Genomic DNA, 23,461 nt, shown 5'->3' with positions numbered 1-23,461 from the left:
TGGATTTTAAAATATTTTTATTTAACCCTTGTGCTATCCTAGGCACTTTAACGTTGGGAGTTGGGTCATCTAGACCCACTAGACAGTGTTCTGAACCTTTGTTCTTCAATGATGTTTGATCTTCACCGGTGTCCATGGATTACATGAAATCTTTCCACCTTTATCCACCTTTGTCATGGTAGGGAGAACACATCAATGGTGGGGTCACCTAAGATAGCATAAGGGTCACACTCCATACTAGATTTTGGCTCCATTCATTTATTTTTGATGGTTTCTCCAGCTGTGATGTCATCATTCGGGGCGGGGGTTCTTCACTATGCCTTAATCCTTCTTTTTTCACCGGGTACTGGCCGCGTGCAAATTTTAGTGAGTCTTTTAGGATGTGGTTTGGGCAACATTTTTGCTCACCTGTGTAGTAAGAAAGAAGAATTCAATAAAAAAAAACATTGTCGTCTTTATTTCAATTTCTAATCGTGTTCAGGTTCTTTATGAATATAGCGTTGTACATTACAGATAATAATAATAAAAAAAACCTGTTAAAGTTAATAAGTGAATACATAATAAAAGCTTGAAGGTAGAAAGAATTATGGTCCTTGCAGTCTAGGACTGCTGTAAGACAAATATAAAAAGTATGTTTGACCCCTTTTAATACTTATTTCAGTAATGAACCATGATGAAGTGAATTTTTTGTGCCACATCACATGAAACATGTAACAAAAAAGTCTGGAATTATATTTATTTGAATACTATTACCAAACAAAAACCAATTGTTCCATAGAAATAAGCAAAATAAGACGGGCTGATATGAATTCATGCTAAATAAGGTGATGAATGACATCATGTGTGTTATAGTCAGCAACTGAAACAAGAGCAGGAAGCAAAACTAAGGCGACTGCAAAAAGGATAATGATCTTACAAGATCCAGTAGTAAGCATAAAACCAGAGCTTTACAGAGGCAATCAATCTAGAAGAAACCAGAACTAAACACAAGAAGGGAAGCAATGCTGATGTGAAAAAGCTGACATTGGCATCCATAAACCATAGCATGCTTTTAATTTGTCACTTCTGGTATAGACGTCTTGAAGAAAAAAAATCTATAAATATTAAAGGTTTCCTCTTCAAATGGTCACAGGAGAACTGTCCAACCCTCACCCTGATTCTAAGTTTGGTTACATTCAGCTTTAAAGGATCTGATTATTGTACAGCCGCTAGAAGAATGAAAGTCCTAAACACCTGGATGTGTGAAATGTATTTCTGACCCATCCCCTGGGGGGCGGTGAACTGCAGTCACAGCCATGCTTGGTGATATATCCCCCCCCCCAATCAATGTTGACTGTAAATAAAATTCTCTTTCTGAGATCCTTTTTTAGCAAAATAAGACTTTTTGTTTTATATTTTTGCTTCCTTTCCAGCGGGATTGTTAGCCTGGATCGACTCACCGGTGGTGTTTTTGTGCATTTTGCACAGACAGTATATCCTAGTGACTAGACGGCTTGTGTGATGAGCGTGCGCGCCCGTGCACGTGACACAGACAGAGAGACACCAGCCCTCTTGACTGTAGTGGCCCAAAGGCTCGCTGACCTATTTCTGCCTGTGAGTAGCTGTTTCATCATAAGCAGTCACCAGCCTCTGCACCTGCACTGTGACTCTGTGTGTGGAGAAAAAAAGAAAATAAAAAAAATGCTTGTGTATCTAAAAGTCCTGCTGTACATCTCACGCACGCACACTAATTCCCTCATCCCGTTCTTCCCTCTGCACCCTCCACCTTTTTCATCAAGCAGCACTTTTTCCCACCACACAAAGCACACCCTCTCTCAATCCCTCTCAGGTTGCTGCCTGCTGCGATGTCCAGTGCTGAGTGTAGCTGTATCTGCGTTCGCAGCATGACGCTCTGGCTCTGGCGCTCACTCACACCAGCCCACGCACGCACACACACACACACACACGCACATGCCTACGCAGGTCCTGGAACACTAAATGTGTTCACAGCAGGCCAAACCTGATTCAAACAACCAGAGAGAATGCCTAATGATTGATGATGACACCCAGAATATATGTGCAACCGCAGCAGAATCCTACAAACAGGTTATCTGGAACCTTAGGTCCCCTGAGCTGCAGCTTTCACGTGTCAGATGAACAATTTGGGATCATTAGCTCCCACTTAAATCTCATCTTCCATAACAACCCCAGTGCAGATTAAAGCAATAAATATAGTAATAACATTTAAAAAAAAGAAGCTTTTTTTGCATCGTAGCTCTGATTCTGGCATTCTGCTGCTTCCTTTTCTTTTTTTCCCCCTCCCATCCTGCTATCTTCTCCCTTGCTTGCTGCTACTTTGGGACAACTTTCTGCTGAACTGCTGAGGAAGCAGGCAGGTAAGCAGGCACATCAGCAACGGGGCAGAGGTGCTGTTAGTCTGATGAGCAGTAAAGCTGTCAACAACTAGAACAGCTCGGAGGGGAAGCGTTTGCTCTGTTTACCGAGCTCAAGTGAATTCTGCTTGCCTCGCCTAAGATATTCCAGTGTTCCTCCCAACCCCGGAAACCTCGGGATCTGGGAGGATTTTGACTTTTGCAAATCGACCATGTGTCATGCATCCTCTGCTGTGTTCCAACTATGTGTCCTCAGCTGTTGAGGACTGTATTTGCTGTTGCAATATAGCACATCAAAGGTGTTGCTCCAGTACCAGAAGTGTGATTGGAGTCTTTCCCACTGACGTAAGCTGGAGAGGAGTATTCTCACAGAGAACAGTGATGTAATACACTGTGAAAATAGTCAGTCTCTGTCTTTTTCTTTTATTTTTTTTTTTTGCTCATCATCCTCTCTGTCTCATTCTTTCTCACTTCCTCTTTCTCTGTGTTCTCATATCTGTTGTTTTTTTTTTCCTCCTTTCCATTTTGGTCCTGGCAGGATGGTGCTGCTTCTCCTGTGGGATATCTAAAATCAAACCCAACGGCTCCCTCACTTGGCCATGGTGGAGAACTGCATCTCCACCATGTCACCTGCCACTTTGCGCGCCCCTTCTTTCTCCATCCACCCATATCTGCTGAGCACAGTGCTCCTCCCTGCGTTTAAGTCAGAGGGCGTTCAATTCAACAGAAGCCAGCTGTTTTCTTTTCTTTTCTTTTTTTGTGAAGGATTTGTTAGATGTTTTCTAGATGGAGGCAATTTCTTTTGTTACGTTAACCGTCAGACCGTGTTAAACATTTATCAGACTCAAGTCCCCGCCAAGGAATTCCCACGCTGGTGCTTCTCCTCCTCCTCTCCTCCTCTTCCTTTCTTCCATCCTTGTTCTCAGTCATCATCAAAAAGGAACCAGCAACCCCTTGGGTGCCTCTGGGAGACCCCCACAAACCAACGTATCCCAGCAGCCTTTCTGTCCAACCAGCCCACAGTGATGAGAGAAAGATGTGAAAGCACACTGAGGGTGGCCTTCTCGGCTTCCAACAACCACGAATAAAACATAAAAATACGTATGTACAGCGTCCATATAAAGGAAAAAACGAAGTAAATGCACCCCCTACCTCCACCTCTCCCAGAACTAAACCCACCCACAGGCAAGAGGGGTTTGAGAGAGGAAGCCCACAACATAAATATCCAATTACCAAACACATCAAACACACAGAGGATGAAATATTGATAACTTTGAGATATTTATGTAATCCACAATTGTGCCTTATATAAGTGCTCCATTTACAAGGAGACATTGAAATGTGCAAGTATTGTTTTTCCTTTTTTATTTATAGCATATAAGAATAAAAAAAGTCTATACGGGCAGACGAGGACTTGGGCTCATGAACAGTTGGACCGTGGTCGATGACGATGCTTTCAGATTTGGTTACTGCAAACAGCCCTACAGCTCTGAGGATACGGTGAATATACGTACACACCAGGTATTTGATGAGTGTTATAAAAACACACATTTAGTGCGTTGTTGATGGCGCTTCAATTTCAATTTGACATTTTGTGGTGCAAAATGTCAAATTGGTGCAAATGCCCGAAAATGTACATGTACATGTGTTTACATAGACTTTTCATTGGAAGCCATCAATCAAACAGCACCCCGGTGTGAACGTAGCACTATGCGACACAAAGTTTTTTCATTTATCGGAATAGAGCTGCGAAAGAGGAAAGCCTGAGGCAAAGATGTGAGATTTGCACCACTTTGACATTTTGCGCCAAGCCATGCGCCAGTATTAGGTAGCAACACTGCAGTGTGAACACCAAATGCTAAAAGCACGTTCAAAAACCCAAGCTCATCATGCTCTTGAACGCACCACACTTACCGGGTGTGTAGGTAGCTTAATTACAGCCGGGCACAAACCACGATTGAAAAACAGATCATGGAGGACAAATTAACAAACAGTTGGTACTTCCGGGAATTAAAAGTGATGCCATCCATGTGTCACTACCAAACCCAAGTCCCTGATTGGTCAAAGTTTGACCTGGTCAAACTTACAACAAGTGTTAAATGGCCACATGTTTTGTACGTAGACCCCGAAAACTATGAGTTAACGCAAGAGTTTTGAATGTGAAGCCTGAATGGGGAACGTAGCTTGAATCGCAACACTGAGACACCTAAACTAGTGGAGAAAAATGAAGGATGACTTCATCAGAAGAGATGCTATTCTGATATTGGATGTGTGTACACTATGTGGGGAAGTGACTGGGCTGTTTAATTTTTCTTTTTTTGGCAGTCCACGCGCGGCTGTCAATCGTAAAGCGTTGGAGCCGCCTGCAAGCATATGGAGCAGAAAGGAAGGGTGGTGTCAGTGGTGGTGGTGAGATGGGGGGAGGGTAGTGTTTGAGCTTCTCACGTCGCTGGTTTGCTTTGAGCTGCAGATCATAGAGCAATTGAAAAGACACAAACACACACAAGGAAGTGGATTCCCTCTAATTAATTGTAAATTGTCACCACTTGAAGTGAGTGCGCTTACTGATATGAGCATTTTATGGGTGTGTTTGTGTATTCATGTCTGAGAGGGAAATGGGGGGTGGTGCTGGTGGTGGGGGGTGTTGGAAAACAGAGAGGAAGAACTGCATAAATTGACTTCACTTTGGTGCCTTATCAACAAGCCACTCTTGGTGGGTTTTTCCTTTGAAACTGCTGTTCCCTACAAAAGCTGAATAAATTATAACTCTAAACAGGAATAATAATAAGAGCATACATTATTTCTGTTGTTGGTACTGCTGGTGGTGGTTGTTGTTGTTGTTGTTGTTTGTGTCAGTAGGAAGGCTCAGATCTTGACTTATGAAAAGGAGAAAAAAAAAAAAAAAAGGTAACTATCTTTGCATCTTTTATAAGTCTGGGTGATCGTTTTAATGGTGACCCAAAAAATGTCCCAGATCCGTGTGTGTAAGGGGGTGGGGGGGTTATTTCCTTTTGAAATATTCTTGAAATGCAGACAGAGACACAGGGGGTGAGGAGTTGAGAAGGAGAAAACGGGGGAAGATGGAGAAGGGGGAACGACAAAATGAAGCCTCCTCTGTTTTACGAATGACTAATTCCAACAAGTCTGATGACACGCAACAGAACTTTTACTTTCTACGCCGTTTGAGCACCGCGTGAAATGGTTGTTAACGCACACTGATGATGACAGCTCGATCCCAGATCAGTCCTTTTCTTTTTTTTCTTTTTCATGATGCATTACAAAGACGACATTTAGAATTTATAGTTTGGAACAGTGAAACAATCAAGTGCATACAAGGTCGAGTTGTTTGCAGAGGCGACCGTAAAGGTGCGGCTCTTACCCTTGATCCGAAACGCTCTGTGACCGGAGGTCAGATGATGGCTATTCCACGATCATCCCGACGCCTCCGGCCCGTGATGGAGTGCAGCTATTTGTCAGATGACCTGTTCCCTTTTCACACATGAGGGTCACTTAGAAATCCTGGAAGTAGCCAATCTTATGTCTGAAAAACACCAAGGAAGGATTTTCATAAAGTTCCTTTTTTTTTTTTTTTAAATAAATGTCATGACAAAACCTTTTATTGGTTGCCATCTGAAAATATGTAAATGTCATAGTATTATGAAGTTTGTTTGCCTCTTGTATTGTTGTTAAAGTAATTTCAAAGATGAATAATTGCATCAGGGAGCTTCACAGTAGTGTAGCGGTTTGCAGCAAGAAGGCCCTGGTTTGAATCCCGGCTGGGACCTTTGTGTGTGGAGTTTGGGTGTTCTCCTTCTGCATGCCTGGGTTTTCTCCGAGCATTATGTTTTATTTTTCCCACAGTCCAAAAACAACCTTCATAGGTTCATTGATGTCTCTACGTTGTCCCAAAGTGTGCATGCGTGAGTGTGTGAGCCTACAACAGACTGGTGACCTGTTCAGGCTGTACCCCACAGGTTGGCTCCAGTAACCCTATGACCCTGAAAGGTATCAATCTGGTTCAGAAAATAGATGGATGGCTGGATACTTGTATCATAACCTAAGATATTGTTCAAGAGTTCCGTCAAACAAATCAAAACAGCGCGTAAACAGAAGCTGGTGTTTCAGCCTGTATTAACCAAAACTAGTCAGGGCTGGTTTGCATAATTTCCATTAAAAAAACAGCAGTTTTGCAGAATTTGATCATAAAAACTGTAACACAACTAGTCTGTCTGCCTGACTGCCTGCCTGCTTGTCTGGCTGCTTGTCTGGACACCTCATTACATAGGTGTCCAATGGTTTTGAGAACTACAGGTCGTGACATGCAAGGCAGGAACCAAAGCTGCACACAAATGTATCAGTGGAAATTTAAAAAAATCGTCTTTTTTTTTTTCAGGAATGCATTAAAAATAAATATTAGAGGCGGAAATTGCATTTCCATGCTTGAGTGTGGTGCGGTAGAGAGCCTCCCTTACCTGCAGGTGGCATCCACCCACAAGCCGACACCCACCGCTCCATGCATGTGAAGCTGCTTTCCACCTACAAGAGACACAAGCTGGGTGAGTTTGACATCATGGTTGAATGGGTCAAAGTTCATAGTGGTTGCTCACTTTGACCTCTTCTGCCCAATGGAGAACTCATCTGAAATGCCAGCATCCACATGTGAAATACAGCCAGCAACTTCTACGGCCAATTACCCCTTCACACACAGACACATCTGAGAGGTTACACACTTTTGTGTGAATGACACCTTAGTGATTCCTTTTTTTTTTTGGTCATAACTTCTGAGGAAATTTTTTAAGTGTGGATGAGTGTTTGCGAATAAAACATAACCACAAACGATTGAGTAATAAAACAACTAGCACACATGCATGAACATTATCTTAACGGTAATCCCCTTCTGCAGCCCCAGTCACAAGCCAAGAATGAGGTACTGCTGCCTGGTAGCACACGCACAACGTGAAGCTCATGTGACTGCATGAACCTTTTGGCCTTAATCTCCTGCAGTCATGAATGAAAAAGATCATAAAACTTAAAAAGTCCACACAAAGACAGGCTATTCAGACATAAAATATGTACATTTTTACTTTTTAGAAGCTTTGGATTCTGTCCTTTTCAGTGGTTTACTTCTGACTGAAAGAACAGAGACTCCAGAAATGCAAAAGCTTAGATTTCCTTCTGCATTGTCAAGTAAAATCACACTGGAGCAAAGATCGCACCATGTCACCTCGAGTGCATCCAACGCCACACAAAGACCACAGAGACTTAATTTGACATATTCTTTCACTTGCATTGACAGACAGAGTGTGTACATTATTTTTTTTTCCCTCTCAGACAGTTTCCAGGCTTTTGAGAGGCCTTTTTCCAGCGGAGAAACCAGAAGGATAATAGTCTGGTAGGTCTCATCGAAAAGAAGTGTGTTTTCAGTTGCATCACGCTGGTCTTTTGCCAGGAGAATCAATGGCGCCTGTGGTCAGAATCAGCTGATTTCTCTGAATAGCACAATGCAAGAAAATAGCTGTTGGAAAAGCTTAATTTCACAAGTCGCAACTCGGCTATTATTTGCGTTGTGATTTAATAATTTGGGGTATGGAGGATTAAAGGTAAGATGCCACAAAGACACTCAGGATGAACTCAAGTTGAGAGGTGAGAGTGGCTTTATCAAAGGGAAACGTGTAATTCTATCAATTCTTTTTACTTTAAAAAGGTTTTAGCCTCTGCTAATCTTCTCTTGGACCTTGGCAGCAGAATAGAGCCATTTATGCTCAGAACAAAATCGCCCATTCATGCTTTTGCCATAGATGGTGTGAGAAATTTGCCTGACGGTAATTGTTTGCAGCATAATGAAGCAACTGAATAGAAAAAAGTGCAAAGACAAACAGACAAATAAAAAAATACAAAAATTTAAATAATAAATTGTAGGAAATTGTTGTTATTTTGGCAGGTTTGCAGCTTTTCTCTACATGTCAGCCACGTTAAAAAGGTTAGCTGTGTTGGCCGCCTTAGCGAATTTACAAAATCCGTTACTCCGAACCTTGTTTGCAATGTGTAAAAAATTAAAAATTAAAAAAGCTGATACAGCTAAAAAAAACATTAATGTGACTATAACTACTAACCTTGCTAGTAACATGTAGTAAAACAACTCAGTCTGACACAGCGGCACACTAATTGCATTCGTGTATTTACAATAACAGGCATTGTTTGCAAAAGCACAACTAGAATGAATTGATATTTAAGCACACAGTTGTTTTTTGAAAAAAAAAAAGGCTTTTGAGTATAGCTTGTGTAAATCTTGTCTGAAAGTGAAATCTTTGTATCATGATTTGATTTGTTAAAGGCTGATTTAGTCGCAGCCTTGAAGTGAGCACAGAAACTCAGATTTAGGTATGTTATATATTTGACTGAATTCTCCTCTGAGCAGCTGCGCAAACTGCAGTGGTTTGGAGCTATATGAAGAGCTACGTAAACCTGAGTGTCATCTGCATAACTGCAAAACATGGGTCTGAGCTGGAAAGAGCATGTATTAGTCAAACAGCAGAAGTCCCAGAATCAAGCCCTGTGGGTGTACACCACAGGATTTGGAGAGTCTTGCATATTTAAGATCACCAATAGTAATAACCCCTGACTGTCAGATAAGTACTGACCAATGTGGACTGACCCGAAAATCCCACCCACAAGAAGGAGTTCACAGTCCAATGTATCAAAGACTGTAAGCATTAAAGATGTTTTTACTGAGTCAGAGTTGGTGTGAATATCTTTCCACAGTGCTGCAGAGTCTAAAGCCTAACTGAAATTATGTCTAACAGGCGGTCTGTGTTCAGAAAGTTGTTTGGCTGTGTCAAAACAGCTTTTTCAACAATCTTTGCAATAAAAGGATGTTTGAAAGTTGGCCTGCAATTGGTGAAGGTTCCAGACAGATTTTCTTCAGAAAGAGTTTTGAGTGAACAAATGTGGTTGAGTTATTGTTGAAAAAAAAAGTATGTTATTCCGAATTTTGTTTCTTTAGAAGGCTGAAAATGTTTTTTTTTTCTTCTCTCAACTTGTCCTGTCCAACAGCTGGGCAAACAGATGAGAGCTGAAGGCCTCTTGTGTTGGACAAATTTTACCTTAACAACAGGGTTTATGAATCTTCAGACAAACCAAAGGTATGTCTGAATAAACCTCTTTTGTAATCTAGGCCAAACTTTATTCATTTTAATCATATTTGAAAATCTTTTGTGTTGGACCAGAAAGGAGGGAAGAAGAAAGAGGGATGTTAGAGAGGGGGGACAGGAATGTGATTATAGAAGGGGGGGGGGGGGGGGGGGGGGTAAAATCATGAAGCAGCATAAAGCAACAAGTTGCTGGATGTTCATAATAATTACGGTCAGATTCAGATGTGATACAAATCTAGAAGGGTGGCCTGTCCACACACACACTCAAATGTTATAAACATTCCTGTTGGCTCCAAAAATGTTCACATGCCAACATGTACACAATACAAATAATGTTCACATACGCATGCTTTTGCAAACAACACTTAACACTAGCGTGAAATATTTCATTTAATCACGCAAACTATTTGTGCAAAGGTGAGCTAACACCCGTGCTCGAGTGAGTGTTTACGTTCTTCTAAAGTGGAGAGTGTGTGTGCATGTATGTGTGTTTGTGTTGCAGTGTATATTATGAGGGGTAAAGGGTGTGTGTACTGAGGGGTTGTAGTTAAAGGCTGAGAATATTTCTAAAGAATACGTTTGAGAAAGTGTCCTAATGTTCTGGAACTGATTTCAGCAACTTAGACCAGATTATTCCTGCCAAGCTGCAGATCCGATATGGCTATCTTTATTCCTGATATGACTGTATTTTTTATTTTTATTTTTTCAATTTTGCCTTATGGTAAAAAAAAAAAAAAAAAAAAAAAAAAACCTGCTAGCTAAGTAGGAGAATAATTACCAATTCACAAGACGCAAACAAAAAATGAGATAGCAGTGTTGCTGTTGATGCCGTCGGGGGGTTCCCCATTTTTTTGGGGTGTCCAAATCTACAAATGTCAAATTTCAGAAGTCTATGTGCAAAAACCAGTGTGCATCGGTGCTCACTAGATTTGAGAATCTACAGTGTAGATTCTACACTCTCTGGCCACTTTATTAGGCACACTGGTACAACACATTTCTAATCAGCCAATCACATGGCAGCAACTGAATGCATTTAGGCATGTAGACATGGTCAAGATGATCTGCTGCAGTTCAAACCGAGCATCAGAATGAGGAAGAAAGGGGATTTAAGTGACTTTGATGGTTGGTGGTGCCAGATGGGCTGGCCCCCCGAGTCTTTCAAAAACTGAGAAAATATCCAGTGAGAGGCAGTTCCGTGGGCAGAAATGCCTCGTTGATGCCAGAGCTCAGAGGAGAATGTCCAGACTGGTTCCAGCTGGTAGAATGGTAAATGGCATATCCTTATGTAGCGCTTTTTTTCTACCTTCCTCGAAGGCCCAAGGTGCTTTACAGTCACATTCACAAACTGGTGGTGGCTCCACTGCCGAACACTGGTGCTAAGCTTCCACCAGAGGCAAGGTGGGTGTTAGAATAATTGTACATAAGTTATCTCATATTTACTCTGACCTTTTGATATATTGTGTGTATATTGCTTTACTACGAGAAATTGGTTCTCAGGAACGAATAACGTGACCCAATGCAGCTGTCTTGCATTTGACCCGGTGACAGATGGTCACCTTTGATATGCAGGACCTTTGCTCTGCAGAAGATGAGCTCTGGAAGCACAGGGGTCAACAATGAAACTGGATCTCAAAGGAGCAAACGCTTCTTTTAAGATGTTTGTTTAGATTAGTTTCTTGACCTGTGTGGGCTCCATTGTTTTACCCCTCCCTTTTAGAAGCATCTGTATGTAGGGAAACACCCTGATTTTCAATAAATACGAGGAGGCAGACCTCTGTAAACTCAGAGCAAACGGAGAATTGCGTGAGTATGTCCCTGTCTGCTCTCTCTCTCTCTCTCTCTCTCTCTCGAGAAAAGATTTAAAGTGAGTCTGTGTCCTTTCTTCCAGCTCAAATATCGTTGAGAAATGTTGGTTTAGTTTAGACCCAACAGTGGGGTTCAGTGTCTTGCCCAAGGGCGCTTTGACACATGGGCGGGAAGGCAGGAATCAAACCTGCAATCCTCCGATCAGAGGTCGACCGCCCTATCACTACACTATGGCCGCTCGAAAAAGATAACAGTAACTCAAATAACCACTGGTTACAACGGAGGTCTACAGAAGAGCATCTCTGAACGTACAACACGTCCAACCTTGGGGCAGATGGGCCACAGCAGCAAAAAACTACACCGGGTACCACTCCTGTCAGTTAAGAACAGGAAACTAAAGCTACAATTCACACAGACTCAACAAAATTGGACAATAGAAGATTGGAAAAACGTTGTCTGATCTGATGAGTCTCCATTTCTGCTGCTAAATTCAGATAATAGGGTCAGAATTTTGGCGTCAACATCATGAAAGCATGGATCTATCCTGCCTTTTATCCTCGGTTCAAGCTGGTGCTGGTGGTGGTGGTGTAATGGTATGGAGAATATTTTCTTGGCACTCTTTAGGCCCCTTAGCACAAATTGAGCATTGTTACAGTCCCTGGTTTTCTGCCACTCCCAGAGCTTTGCTGGCCTCCAAACAGTTTATGTTCAGCTGCGTGTCACATTTTTATTCAACTTTCATCAATTTTTGTCACATCTCTTTACTGAGGCTATTGAGATGTTTCTGTTTTTTAACACACAAATGTTTGCAAAGAATAGAGAAATGGTTTGAAGGAAAATCAATCAAAACACTTAACTCTAAAAAAGCAAGTTCTTGATAAAAAAAAATCATTTTTTTGCAACCTTTTTACTTCATCTAACATTACTTTCTCTTTTTTTCCATGTCAAGTCCCACTGGTAAAGTCACTCCTGCTTAAGTTCAACAGTTTGCCTATAATTGCTCCTCCAGAGTTCAGCGTGTGTGTGACACGACGCTGATACTTCACCACTGTCCTTGCTAGTTTCTCAAAGGCATTTGACACTGATGTGCTACTTTATGTAGAGACACCTGGTGGAAAAAAGATGCTTTGGGCTTGCAACACTTAACACTCTTCTTCTTATCTTTGGCGCTCCATCATTTCTTTGTCATCTGTTAACACGGCCCTCCCTTTCGACGGGCTGGTTCAACAATTCTGCCATCGGTTTGGAACACTCAGTTCATGTTTGCAGCGGAGTTCACACTTTTAGACGTCTGAGTTGTATTTTTTTTTTTTTTTTTTTTTGGGAGGCAGTTTGGAAATTAAAAACAGTTTTTTTTGTTTCTTTTTTTTCCTACCAACATGAGATATTGTAATTTGAAAGGATTCCTGGTGGTTTTGATATTACAGCACTCCACATCTGAAGGTAAAATGCTAAATTTCTCATTTCCTTCACAAAGTAGGTTGTATGGGTGAATTTTTGATGGGTAGAGAGAAGTGTTCACTGAATTATTTGCTGTTTTTCCAAGAAATACCTTGTGATGAGCCAAACATTTCAATTGAACTAAATAAAATTGATGAATGGAAATTAAAATGAATGTCTATTGTAGAATGGAGAGATTTTACCACACAACATGTACCATAGATTGATTCTGATGCCACAAATGGCAAGAAATCCACCATTTACCCCTTAACTGGCTCACCAATCTTTTTTTCTTAAGTAGTCAGTATATTGCAAAATAATAATCAGACTAGTCATTCTTTTTGATTGAACACCAACATTCTTCCTACCGTCTCTTTAGATGTGTCTACCCCCACTCCTTCCATGGAGGTCATCCACCAAAACGTCCAGAGCTTACCACAAGCGTCCAAGCAGCCTGCTGCAGAGACAGGGCCAGTCATATCCCCTCCTAGCTTAAAGGATGTGCAGCAGGCTGTGCAGAAAGCCTCTGAGCAGGTGGAGGGTCGTGGGGCAGAGGAAGTGCTGAAGGAGTTGTTGGAGAAAGTGGTGGAGGCGGCTTTCGGCCAAGCAGCAGAGGAGGCCGCGGAGGTGGAGGAAGTGGATGAAGCGGACGCACCGGGAGAGACGGAATCCAATGAAGAAACGGAAATATTGACAACAGAGGGGGAACGTTTGGGGTTTGATGGGAAGAGGGAGATGGAGAAAGTTGCTAGATTTGAAGACGTAGGTGGGAACGGAGAAGTTCTTGTTGAAGGAAAAGGTCCAACAGGTGCTGAATTAATGGAGAAGACCACTGAGTCTGTAGGCAGTAAAGTCAAACAAGAAGCTAGCTTGAACGCCACCAAGGAATCATCAGGTAATACATTTAATCAAGAAGATAAAAGTTTAGGGGAAGCTAAAGTACAAGGAAAGGACAACCAGGACCAAGTTGCTTCAATAGAAGAAAGTAAAGCAACTGAAAGAAAAATGCAAGATTCAAACAAAACGTCAGTTGTGTCCGTGGCAGTCGCTAAAGAATCAGAACAGAACAAAACTGTTGAAGATTCTGAAACCACTCTGGGTGTGAAGGAGGAGGAACCGGCAGAGTTTGATCAAGAGAAAAAAGAAACTCGAATAAAGAAAGTCAAAGGGGAGACGATTGAGCCGTCTGCAAACAATTCTAAGACAAATGCAGAAGAGATGACACAGAAGGAACTCCAAGGAGCTGATGGATATGGCTTTTTGTTGGAGGAAAGTACAAAAAAAGGTTCACACTTCACGGGAGCAACAAGAGGGGAAAAAGGAACTGGAACCAAAGAAGAAACTGTCACATTGATGAACGAGGGCAATGACAAAAAAGTGGGTCCAGATGAACAAATAGTTGGGGAGGACTCTCATGGCAGTGAAAGAGAGAATCAAGGTGAGATATGTGTATCTAATAAATGCAGCTGCAAAGGTTGGAATTCAAACCCAAGAATCTGTTACACTTTAGTTTTCTGAAAGTCCCTGCCCTCAGTCAAAAAACATTGCCTTATTGAATCCCAATACCTTAGTCGGGCTGACTCGTATGGGTGTTTAGACTTTTTGGGTTGTCCAGGCCCCTCGAAGGGTCATAGAAAGGAGTGTTCAAGGGGAGTGCAGGTGTGTCTTGGAGTGTCTTTGGGACATCATAAAAATTGAATGTACCATTGTTGTGTGTGGGGTAAGAGTATCGTCAAGTATTTGTAAGATCAGCATCAACATTCCCCTTGTGCACGTTTCATGGGGTTGAAAAGAAAAAATCTGTAAGACATACAGAATTCATTTCCCCTGATAATCCGGAATACATTTTCAGTCTGAATGCACCCAAGTGGACTCCGGTCGGGGACCAGAAGCCGCTCTCTGACCCATCTTTTGAAGTGGTCTTAGTTTGCAATCGGACTGAGTTTTTCGGTTCGCTCTGAGTTTCTTCAGTATGAGTAGGCTCCGTGATTGGAGGAGAACAACTGGACCAAAATGGCCATCGTTATCAGTAATTATGGGATGTAAAAAGTGTTGAAAAGAGGCAACTATAAGTTTCAAACCAACGTGGAGCAACGATGAGACACAGCAACTGATTGAAATGTGGGCGTGTGAATGTAGTCTCATTAAAACTACTTTTAATGTGATAGAGATTGCTTCTCACTCTTTTTCCCGACAATCTATATGTCATAGACCCTTATCAGTGTGCCTTCTTGACAATCGCCTCCTAAGTAACCGCATTGCAGCATGCCTCCATCATACTAAAGTCGCAAAAGTAAGTCTTGAACTTTGAAGTAGATCCAGAAGTTAAAAATTGGTCAGCAAAACACAAGTGGACTATCCCAACAATAATTGCGAAGTGTGGGATTTTAATCATTTTTTCTCTCGTTGCTTCTCCCTGCCCTCATAATTCCTGGCCAACGACTGAAGAGATCCTTTTTCCACGTGTTTTTGGGTCAGAAATGTCCAGTAGACGGCAGTGTGAATACAGACCAGGATCAGGACTCGATCGGGAACAACTGACACTTCTATTCTGGATACACCCAAAGTATTCCCTAGAATCTCCATAGAATCTCTCATCCACAAAAACACGTGCATGAACGTTTTTGCTCTACTGGTTCACCAAGAGGTTTCTGATCTTTTATTTTCTTGCAGGCCATCTGCGTTCTCCGTTACAAATTCTCCCCTTTTTTTTTTTTTTACTTTATTCACCCATTAGGGCAGCAGTGACTTAGGCTGGTTGGTGTAAACCTCACAAATGGCCTCATTAGCACTTTAAATTTCTCTCTTCTTTCCATGAACCATGACCCCTTGACTTCATTTTCAAGTAAGTGACAAATATCAACCCTCTCTTCCAGAAATCCTGGAACTCTCCAGCCCCTGGCCTGTGGACGGAGAGGACGTTTTCATTGGACAGAGCCCCGACAACCAACCTCCCACCCTAAATCTATCACTTTATAGAATGAAAGGAGGAGAGAGTGTCGAGTGTAATGAAAAATACCAGCAAGGCAACAAAATCATCATTCCCACTCATAACCTTTCGCTGCATGACCTTGACATGGCCCAACCTACGCTGGAGAACTCTGAGAATGATGTTCTGGCTGAGCACCCTCTGGCAGAGAATGAGCCATTTGGAAAGGCAGATGAGCTGAAGGTGGAAGGTGGAAAGTGGAATGAGGTGGAGGAAAAACCTAGAATCAGAGGTGAGAAATCATTAAGGAAAAGTAAATTAGTGTGTAGCCGTTCTTTTAGGCCGGATTTGAAGCTGGAAAGATACAAAAACAGTGGCTGTTAAGGTCTCTTTGATAGGTTCTCCAGGAATTTGCAGAACTCCCATTTATTCTCTGTCCTGCCTTTCTGTCTTCTTTTTTTCCTCTAATGCATCTGTTCAGAGACAAATGAGCAAGGCCTGAGGGCATGGAAAATTGGAGCTACGTTCGCAGCCGTTTTTCTGATTGTGGAGACTGCTGTTATCATTATCTATATCCTCAAATGTCAAAAGAAAAAAGGGTAAGTGCACCAGCTCCTTGTGCGGTGGTGGGGATGTGGCAGTATTAGGATGTTACTCCACTAAACTGACACTTTACATGCAGATTTAAGGAGAATAAAGCTTTTAGTTTGATGGTCAAGTAATAAAAAAAAAATGCTAGGGAATTTGTTATTTTTTGTAAACTGAATGGCACAGTGACTCATTAGGTTGGAAATAAAAATACATAAAAAGCAGCAATTCTTTGAAAATGTAAGATAAATGTCAAAAGCAGCCTTTACGCAGGCATTTCTATGACTTGAATTGTCAAGTAGCATCAGAATAACCAGGGGATTCAAGAAAGAGACCAACAAAAAGCTGATCTGTACAATAAACTATGCTTTATGTGCCATTTAGGACCAAAAAAATCCTAAAAAGAAGCTCAGTTGAACTTTTGACATGCCATTCTCTGATTCTGCTTTATAGTGTTTATGAATACAGGGTTAGATAAGATGTGTACTAAAATATATAATACATGTCCACTCATCTGTGCTATAAATGCAATGTATATGTACAATTGTAATCATTTTAAGCAATTTTATACCCAAAATCTCTGTATTTTGCATATTATCTGTTCAAAAACAGCATTGACTGAGTTGAGGCAATGCCATGCAAACTGGGTTCATTGCATGCCTTTAGCTTACTCATCATATGCTAATGATGTGATGCTTTGTTAAAAATATTCTATACTTTGTCGACATTTTTACTTCATGTCCTAACACTTTATTTCATGGGAAGTTTTTTAATTCTTATGGGATGGCCACTGGACCTGCGGCTTGGCGGCCAGTTTGCGTCAACGTGTAAAATTGAGGTTCGCTAAAGGCTCAGTCAAATAACTACTCCTTTGTTTTATGAAAAGTACCAGAAATACTTTCTCAGAGGCATTGATGAAAATCGGCATTAAAACTGTTTTAAAACAGGCGGCCGTTTTGCGTCAACGTGTGAAATTTGCAGATTTTTGCACAAAATGGGAAAAGAAGGCTTGCTTGATCGATCTTCATGAAATCTCACACACAGGTTAAATCTGCAATCACAATGAAAGATTTGTTGACCTTTGACCTCAGGAAGAGGCAAGAGGAAGAGCGAGCTACAAACTGGGTGAATTCGCGAAAGTGGCGTTTCCCTGATGAACGCACATTTTTCACCAGAAAATTGTGAAAATGTAGTTCATGCATCCATGACTTAAATTCGAACTAAACAATGTGACAAACGATATGAACATATTCGAGAAATGCGGGCATGGTTAACAAAAAGCCTCTGTTGCAAAAAAAAATCAGTAAAATTTACTTTTTGCAGACCTGTTCTTTACACCCAGACAATCAAAACATAAAATGGTTGCTGTAGAGATAAAACCAACAGAAAAGCCACCATCTTGAAAATTGTTTTATTTCATGATTTTGTCACGTGCAGGTCTAGGTGGGGCAGAGGGTTAGAGTGAGGTGTGTGCAGCAGCCGCTCAGCCAATGAGGGCGGGTCAAAAGAGGGCCGCCAGGGCGAAGGCAAAAAGCATTTGGGGGTCGTACAATCGTTGCTTGGAGCCTCGAACATGCTCAATGGCCTTTTGGTAGAGTGTCTGCCCCCAAAACTGGAAGGTCTGGAGTTCAAATTTATGGCCAAGTCATACCAAAGACTTAGAGGAGGGGTTAAAGTCGAGAGAGGCTGGATTTTTGGGGTTTAAATCACCCAATGGTTTAACCTAGGTAGGTGACAGCTTCTGGAACTCATTTTTAGGGTTTTTGTGTTGATTATTCGTTATTTCTGCTGCAAAGTTTTTTGGAATTTTGGCTGACATAGTTCTATAAACGTGTTTTAAACAGGAAGTATATTAAACTATTTAGATTGTAGATAAAAATTTATTTTAAAATTCTCAAAGGCTCAGTCAAATAACTACTCCTTTGTTTTATTAAAAGTACCAGAAATACTTTCTCAGAGGCAATTGTGAAAAATGAGCATTAAAACTGTTTTAAAACAGGCTGGCGTGCTGCTGAAACGTCGCTCGAGTCCCAGCCGAATCACACGAAGGCTGTACAGCCTGCATGCATGTGCTAGCATGTTAACATGGAAGCTAAAACAGAAAACCAGGACATTCCACACTGGTCGGGCAGCGCTGATCAGAACCTGGTGTCATCCTTTTTGGGTTATACTTGGTCCTCCCAGCTGAACATAGTCAACACAAACCAAAGGCTAATTAAGCACCAACACTAAACCAAGCTTAAAGGAATTTCCATTACTGAGCATTGCTTTCTTTGCAGGCTGCAGACATGTTTTCATTCCTTTCTTCCAACAATATGGGGGGAGTACTAATCATCTATTGTTCTGGTATTCCTCAAATCTGCTTTGCTTGTTATGGCTCAACTTATATTACGGCGTATTATTTCCTGTTAGCAACTAGTTGTTGTCCTTTTTTAGGACCTAATTGCAAATATAAATCTTAAAATAGTTTTGGCAATCATTTCAACAGTAATTTCCAGTTGGTCTGCAAGGAGAAAACATAGTCACTCCTTTTTTCATTTTTTTTTCTTTTTCTTTTTCTAACTTGTCCTGTCCAACAACACATCAGATGAGAGCTGAAAGTCTGGGTAAAACCATGAAGCAGCATAAAGCAACAAGTTGCTGGATGTTGATAATCACATTTCATTTTCCATTTTCATTTTCTATGTTTTTATGCTTTTATACTTAAGGAGCACACACTGGCAGGGGCTGCAAAAATGAAGCCTGTTTTCTCAAAAAATAAAAAATAAAAGTACGGTACCTAAAATGGATCAGCAGGGCGGCCGCTTTGTTTGCAAGGATTCTGCTGAGCAATCTGCACCCAGGATGCTATCAAAGAAGATCAAAATAGAGACGTTTGACCATGAAGCACAGCGTTGTGTTTGGCAAAGAACTCAAGTGGAGGAGTTACTCACTTTATTTCATCCCAAGACTTTGGCAGACAGGACCATCTGTCTGACAAGAAAAGAGTCCAGATCACAACCTGGTAGAAATGTCGCGGCAGGGGGATATTTGTGCACCCACAGTTCTGAATGAAACACAGAGATTTGACATTTTTTAGGTAAAAATGCAACATCTCATGTGATGGTACCACTGAAAGTTGTTATGAATCATCTTCAGCGCCTGCCCTTTTTTGCCTCATAAAAAAAAAAAGCTTTTTTTTTTGTGTATTACCATTAATACATTTCTGTTAGAGATACAAGGAAAAAAAATGTGGAGACAAAATCCCCCCAGTTCCGAGTTGCTGCTTCTGTCTTTGTGGCTCCGCTCGAACTCGGAGCCACCAGAGAGACAGAGAGAGAGTCAGGGACAGACACGGCTCCCACATGGAGAACTGAAGAGTCGACGTGACAGTGAAGCAACTTGAATGTGAGAGTTCTGGTCCAACTAGTTGCCATCCACTGATTTAAATAGCTTCGGTTAACAGTTAATATTTCAGGAAAACACTCTATATTAGTCAAGTATTCACTTTTACCAGACATCTGAACATGGCACATCAGTTCACCTACAGAGCAGATCGTGCTGGGACAGGAAGTTGGGTGCTTACTTAATAAAACTCTGGAGAAATGTCAAAATAAATGAACAGTTATGGCGAGTTCATTGCTTCCTCACCACTGGTCTGAAACCAAATTATTCAGTTTAACCTAATATTTTCTGATTAGAATTGCCTTCTTTAAACTCTGAATTATTCCGTTTCAAAACCTTTTGGAATTAAATCTTCTCAGCGCAACAAAAGTCTGTGTTTAGAGGATCAGAAGTGAAAAACCCAACATAGAACCAGAGTCACATTTGATACTTATAATAACTGTCAGGAACTGGTGTAGGAAACTGGGCTTGGTGGCAGAAACGTAAACATTTAAAGGATAAAAGCGTGGAGAAACAAAAAGCAGAGAAAGCAGATGACCTGATGAGGTAGAACTGAAAACCAAACACCTCCTCACTGAAGACAATGAACAAAAATGAAGACAGCTGTGGATGATTATTGTGAACCAGGGGTGACTGAGAGAGGACAGAATATGACCAGAAACATAAAACAATGAAAGTTTTTACCAACAGTATAGCTGAGTTCATTTATTAGTAGTTTATTTTAAAATTTGACTTCATTTCTGTATTGTTTAATGGACCAAAAAAAAGTGTTTTTGGTGCCTTTTTCTGACTTGGAGGCCCTTTCCCTCTAAAATCCTGTCCATGTCCCTGTTTTACAACACATATTAGATTTAAAATGTTTTTGTTTTTTTTTAATTGAAATTAAAGTTTTTGTTGCTGTTACTTTCACTTATTTTTGCCATAAAAGATTCAGTGAAGTTATTTCCTCTGAATTCATTTTGCACCAGCCTCAACTATACCCTTTGAACCTTTTAAACATGCAAAGAACTGACGAGTATAGGACTATATTTATACACGAAAAACAATGAAATATAAACCAATGTGTTAAAATGTGCATAGTGCTTTGTTTAAAAGAGAACAGTCTGTGTTTTATTCGCTCTTCCAGGAACTGGCGTACTGTGATCTGTTGAATGATTGGGGCCATTGTTCCTGTGCTTGTGTGCAGCACCGCGGGCCTGCAGCGGGCATGTGAGGAGGCCTGTGCTGACCCTGAGGCGGCTACAGGAAGCCTCTGCAGTGACGACACTTTACCCGCAGAAAACGGAGAGCCGAAACAGTACGTTCGACTCCAAACTGGCTGTGGGAAAAAAATGTGCACAAGTATGGAGGCGACAGACGACAGCAGAGGATAAAAGATTGATGTATCCCAATTGGTTCCCAGGTGTGCCAGTAATCTCAGGATTAGTTTAGGGTTTGAAATAGAATCATAAATTAGTCGAAAAACTCAGTAAGATCTTGTTTCAACAATAAAAGAATGAGTAATGTAATCAGCTTTTATTTTGTTGAATTTCTCTGATTTTTTTCCGCTTTGAAGCCGTTTTTTTTCGGTAGGTTTCACAGTACTTGACTGTTTGGCAATAGCAATCTAGACATGTCTGACTGTACAACCCTCAGCTGACCAGACTACTGCCAGCTGACCTGAGACGCGTAGTTCACAGAAGCTCCCATTCGTGCTAACCAGCTGATTGCCTCCAGGTCGTCTGTAAGGCAGCAGCCTTCTTCTCACTGTGTCACATGGAGGAGCGAGCTTGAGAATCCGAAGCGAGTGGAAGTGTGCACTTGTAGTGGTGGTTGCGAAGGTATCAGAACGGATGAGTCCATGTGCCTGAAACTCATTTTAGAAACTCATTCCTGACTTTAGTTCGAGGTTGGTGCTCAGCTGAAGACATTCCTTTGTAGATTTCTGTTTTCCCATTGACATTGAAGGCTTTTCTTTCTACAAAATCTTTGTGTGAGGAAAGACAAAATTTACTGACCATGAGTGATTTATGAAAGCCACAAAGGGGCAAACATCCAAGGGGGTAAATACTTTTGCAAGGCACTGTATACATAAAAAGAAATTAAGCTTGAAATTGCATTTTTGAGTATTTTTTAATTCAAATCATTGTGAACCAGGAGCAGACAAAAAAACTGCAGTTGGAAAAAGATCTTATTTGTGGCATAGAAAACACACCACAAGCTTCATTCCCATGCGTCCAACTTGTAGATGAGTAGATCCATGTACGTCTTTGTTATCCTCGTTCGAGCTGGCATGTGGCTAAAAAAAGTACGGCTAGATAGCTCCAATAATGCTCGCCATTTTTGTTAGGTTATTTTGAGGGGGCTGTAAACTAGCCGGAGAATGTGTTAACAGAAATTCTTTTTATCTGTGACTCCTACCGCTCTGAAGTAACTATGTCCTAAAAAATGACTTTTATTTTATTTTATTTTAAAGCAAAATTTACAGAATTGGCATGGTGGCACCATGGTGAGTCTTTTGCCTAACAGGGAGAAGCCCAAGTTCAAACCCAGGTTAGGATCTTTCTGTACGGGCTTTATTCTTCCCGTGCATGTGTGGGTTTCCGGTTTCCTCCCACAGACCAAAGACATGCCTCATTGATTACTCTAAATTGTCCCTAGGCGTGTCTGTGCATGGTTCTGTGAATGTGAGGCCCTGCAACAGGCTGACAACCTGTCCAGGGTGTACCCCGCCTTCGGCCAACAGCAGCCAGGCTAGGCTTAGGCGACCCCGTGACCCCAAAAGGAATTTACAGCAGGTTAAGAAAATGGATGGATAGATGGCTTTAAGGAGAATGCAAAGATTTTTTTCCCCACTTTAGTGTTAATTACATCTTTACTATATTAATAAGTATAATAATATGCAACGTTGCCTGGGAATTCCCCTATGGGCAAACATCAAAGCTTTTATACTATTATTGTAGCTAATGGGTTCTTGAATGTTTTACTTTTAAACAAAGCCTTTTGATATAGGAAATGTAAAATTAAAAAAAAGTAATTTTAATTTTTTTCCTTTATCAACCTGCCTGCGCATTATTGTTCAGCTGAAGTATAACTGCAGTTCTAACCTGGTCCTTACTAAAAGCTGTATTTTTGAAATGCTTTCTGCACTTTCTGAACATGATTCAACTCAGAACAGCATTTTCCTGCAAAAAGTGTCGGGAAATCCAAATATATGTCCAGGTGGATCATTACAATCTTCTACAACAAAATCAAATAGAGCAATTTCCCTTTTGCTCCCACCTGAGACAACCTTGTTTTCTTCTTGGACCTTATAATTTGTTACAAATAGATGTTTGATAAGTGTTTTTTTTCTTTTTCTGAAGGCTTAATGTTTAGTTTGAATTTTAAAACAACTTTTCAATCACTACCACATGCCATACTGTCTTGTGTGCCAGGAGAGCTGGCCTCCTCTCATCTGATGTGGCGTCAACGGCGACCACAAAAAGGGGGCAGCGAGAAGATCAGTGTCAGATGGCCATGTCAGACCTCCAGCCAAGCTCCGCGGGACCAGAACCAGACTCCTCACAGACCCTTCGGACTTCCATCTGAGAAGCCCCACTGTGTCTCTGCTCCTACTGTGTCTAAACAAGCACAAGAGGAGCAAAAAAAAAAAAATACACTTTTTGTTCCTGTTTCACCTGAACTCTGACAAAAAACCAACACAAACAGGGCCTTCTCTGCAGTAATAACAAGTGTATCACCTTTTTATTGTGTTTCTATGTTTGTCTATGAATGCATGTCTCTTGAATAAAAAAGGAGAGGCTTTTGGA

General features: G+C 41.1%; 1 protein-coding gene and 1 long non-coding RNA gene across 3 annotated transcripts in view; one reads left to right on the top strand and one right to left on the bottom strand.

Annotated features, from left to right (window-relative positions):
• The window catches only part of LOC110014970 (uncharacterized), a 20,874-nt gene extending 7,607 nt beyond the window's left edge, over nt 1-13,267 (bottom strand). The window contains exons 1-3 of the long non-coding RNA XR_002873433.2: nt 13,138-13,267; nt 6,845-6,908; nt 5,752-5,913 (exon numbers count right to left, since the gene is read on the bottom strand). This is a non-coding gene — a long non-coding RNA (uncharacterized LOC110014970). The remainder of the gene's footprint in view (nt 1-5,751; nt 5,914-6,844; nt 6,909-13,137) is intronic.
• Nucleotides 12,561-23,461, top strand: LOC105354031 (uncharacterized). 2 transcript variants are annotated; one of them, XM_078945365.1, is made up of 6 exons: nt 12,561-12,772; nt 13,149-14,207; nt 15,646-15,990; nt 16,180-16,297; nt 20,857-21,072; nt 23,087-23,461. In XM_078945365.1, the coding sequence occupies exons 1-5, from the start codon at nt 12,709-12,711 to the stop codon at nt 21,041-21,043; spliced, it is 1,773 nt and encodes a 590-aa protein (XP_078801491.1). In that variant the 5' UTR covers nt 12,561-12,708; the 3' UTR covers nt 21,044-21,072; nt 23,087-23,461. The 2 variants fall into 2 exon arrangements, with proteins under 2 accessions (XP_078801491.1, XP_078801490.1); XM_078945364.1 differs by having other exon boundaries at nt 12,565-12,772; nt 20,857-20,967.

The sequence above is a fragment of the Oryzias latipes genome, chromosome 1, assembly GCF_053564925.1.
Source record: "Oryzias latipes strain Hd-rR chromosome 1, Olatipes_Hd-rR_3.1".
Lineage (NCBI taxonomy): Eukaryota > Metazoa > Chordata > Actinopteri > Beloniformes > Adrianichthyidae > Oryzias > Oryzias latipes.
This window is presented reverse-complemented; position numbering and strand designations above follow the sequence as displayed.